The sequence below is a fragment of the Penaeus chinensis genome, chromosome 33 (genome assembly GCF_019202785.1).
Source record: "Penaeus chinensis breed Huanghai No. 1 chromosome 33, ASM1920278v2, whole genome shotgun sequence".
NCBI lineage: Eukaryota > Metazoa > Arthropoda > Malacostraca > Decapoda > Penaeidae > Penaeus > Penaeus chinensis.
In genome coordinates this window covers 34,805,939-34,808,438 of record NC_061851.1, presented here as the reverse complement: position 1 = coordinate 34,808,438, position 2,500 = coordinate 34,805,939, and the positions used below count along the sequence as shown (strand labels likewise).

General features: G+C 31.5%; 1 protein-coding gene across 2 annotated transcripts in view; it reads left to right on the top strand.

Annotated features, from left to right (window-relative positions):
- LOC125043008 (ras-related GTP-binding protein A) overlaps nucleotides 1-2,500 on the top strand; it is a 12,069-nt gene that overhangs the window by 5,206 nt on the left and 4,363 nt on the right. For both annotated transcript variants that reach the window (XM_047638936.1, XM_047638937.1), the window contains 5 exons: nucleotides 845-944; nucleotides 1,206-1,272; nucleotides 1,533-1,636; nucleotides 1,983-2,101; nucleotides 2,426-2,500. The exon at nucleotides 2,426-2,500 is cut by the window's right edge and continues 21 nt beyond it. In XM_047638936.1, the coding sequence (XP_047494892.1) occupies nucleotides 845-944; nucleotides 1,206-1,272; nucleotides 1,533-1,636; nucleotides 1,983-2,101; nucleotides 2,426-2,500 (465 nt within the window). The remainder of the gene's footprint in view (nucleotides 1-844; nucleotides 945-1,205; nucleotides 1,273-1,532; nucleotides 1,637-1,982; nucleotides 2,102-2,425) is intronic.

Below are 2,500 nucleotides of genomic sequence, written 5' to 3'. Positions count from 1 at the left end.
AAGATTGAAAACAACTGTATAATGTAAAATTTATGACAGAAAATGGTGGCTAAGGCCTTTATTGTATATATTTTTGTGTGATAGAACTTAGACTGGTTATTTGAGGATAAATTGCCAGGGCGGTCTATAAGCTCTGCCTCACAAAAATGTACTTAGTTAAGGGTTGTTAGTAGAGGCCACAGGGGTTGTTTGAATCAGTACAGTTGAATTTGATAAAAATAGATTAGTATTATTATGTTTGTTATAGCCATTATCTCTGTATGGTCCTTGTTTCAAGGTTTACCCTTGAAAAAAAATCAACAGAGTACATAAATGATAATATATGTTCACTGACATTGCAAAGCCAGTAAATGCTGTGGCTTGTCATCTTTTGGCTCTGCAGATAAGGCACAACCGCTGTCTATCACACTATGGTATATCACAAATGCTAGGTGAAATATTACATCATCAGTCAGTGTGTTGATTGCTAAGGTAAAGTTTTGCATACACTACTGTGAGCTGATCAATTGCCCAAGTGTGGAGATGTGCACACTAATGTATGGCCATTCTTGCTTGTTTTTATCAAAATCTTTGCACTTTGTTATTGGGCCAATGTATAAATGGCAAGAATGGAATATCCATTATCATCAGGGTGACCAGGGTTCTTATGTAGCCAAAAATAGATCGAAGAAGATCCCAGCTTTTTCTGACCAAAGGGTTGGTATGATCCAAAGTAATAGACTGTCTCCATATTTTATACTCCTCTATGTCTTTCAGATTTTTTTTTCCCCCAAAAAAATAACCAGAGCTTTGGTACTTTTCAGTGAATTAGTGTTTTTTTTAGTTATTGAATGTTATGTTTCAGGTACTGCTGATGGGCAAGAGTGGGTCAGGAAAGACCAGTATGCGCTCAATCATTTTTGCAAATTATATTGCAAGAGACACAAGTCGTTTAGGAGCTACTAGTAAGTATACATTCACTTTAAGCTTTTATTTGATGTTAATAATGCACTGAAAGCTACAGAGGAAATTTCAGCAGCTCTGCAGAATGTTTTGGTCATCCCACTTTTTCTTCCCTCTTTTTTTTTCTCTGTCATCCGTATTATTATCTATATAATAATTTTGTTATTGCATTAGTCTGTAATTTTTATTTATATAAGAAATTTAAAGATTTAAATTTCTGCTGTAATTAGACCATTCCTAACCTGCCCTTTTTTACCATACAGTTGATGTGGAACACTCACATGTACGATTCTTGGGAAATTTGGTCCTGAACCTCTGGGACTGTGGAGGGTAAGTTTTGCCTTTCATTGACCAAGTAACCTGGGAAAATTGCCAAGTTATTGTTTTTCATTACTGTTCATTACTTTAATTGATATTAATGAAAATATTAATTTGAGGGAATGCTTTCTTTAGGCTCACTTTGTTTTGATTTATTTAAGTAACATGTTATTTTTACATTACATTTTAAGAGTACAGGCTATGAATTATCACTTTTTGTATTATATAAGGATTGGAATAAGATATCTGAAGTGCCTTTTCCTCTTTTCCAGACAAGAAGCATTCATGGAAAACTATTTTGCTTCACAAAGAGATAACATCTTCAGAAATGTGGAAGTTCTCATATATGTCTTTGATGTGGAAAGTCGTGAGTTAGGTAAGCTGTTGTATGGAACATTAAGTACTTTGATGGAATTCTTTTAAGTTATATTTTAGGCATTTTGTATATTGCATCTTTATTGAGTTTATATATATATATATATATATATATATATATAAATTTTATTTATTTATTTATTTATTTATTTATTTATTTATTTATTTATTTATCTATTTATTTATTTATTTATTTAATACCCTTTCACATTGCCATAAATAAATCAATAAATATAATCATGGAATATAAAATTATCATAGTATTTTAATGTAGCATCATTTTGAAATATGGAGCTGTATGCTAAAGTCTTGCTTTCTTGTACTGAGACAGTAAATACTAATTACAGAAAAGGACATGCATTATTACCAGAGTTGCTTAGAGGCAATCTTACAGAACTCACCAGAGGCTCGTGTTTTCTGTCTCATACATAAAATGGACCTTGTACAAGATGACCAGAGGGATGTTGTAAGTAGTTCCCTTTAACATTTTTAAATAGATTGGATATTTAAAGATTTTTTAGGAATGAGCTAAGTGCTTGATACTTTAGTATACACTATTTCATGCAAGCTAATATAATTTACTTTATAAAATGTATACAAAGTAGGTAACACAAATCATCTGTTTATTTTTTATTTATTTATTTATTTTTTTTTTTTTACATAATGATGTAAATATCAACTGCTGTAGTAAATTCTGTCACATTAGATGTTCCAAAACTCACTGAAATAGTGAGTTGAGTGTGTGTTTAAGTGTTTAGTAGGCTGGACAAGTTCATGTTTTCAATTTCAGATATTCAGAGCCAGAGAAGAAGACCTGAAACGCTTGTCTAAACCACTGGAGTGTGTCTGTTTTCGAACATCAATC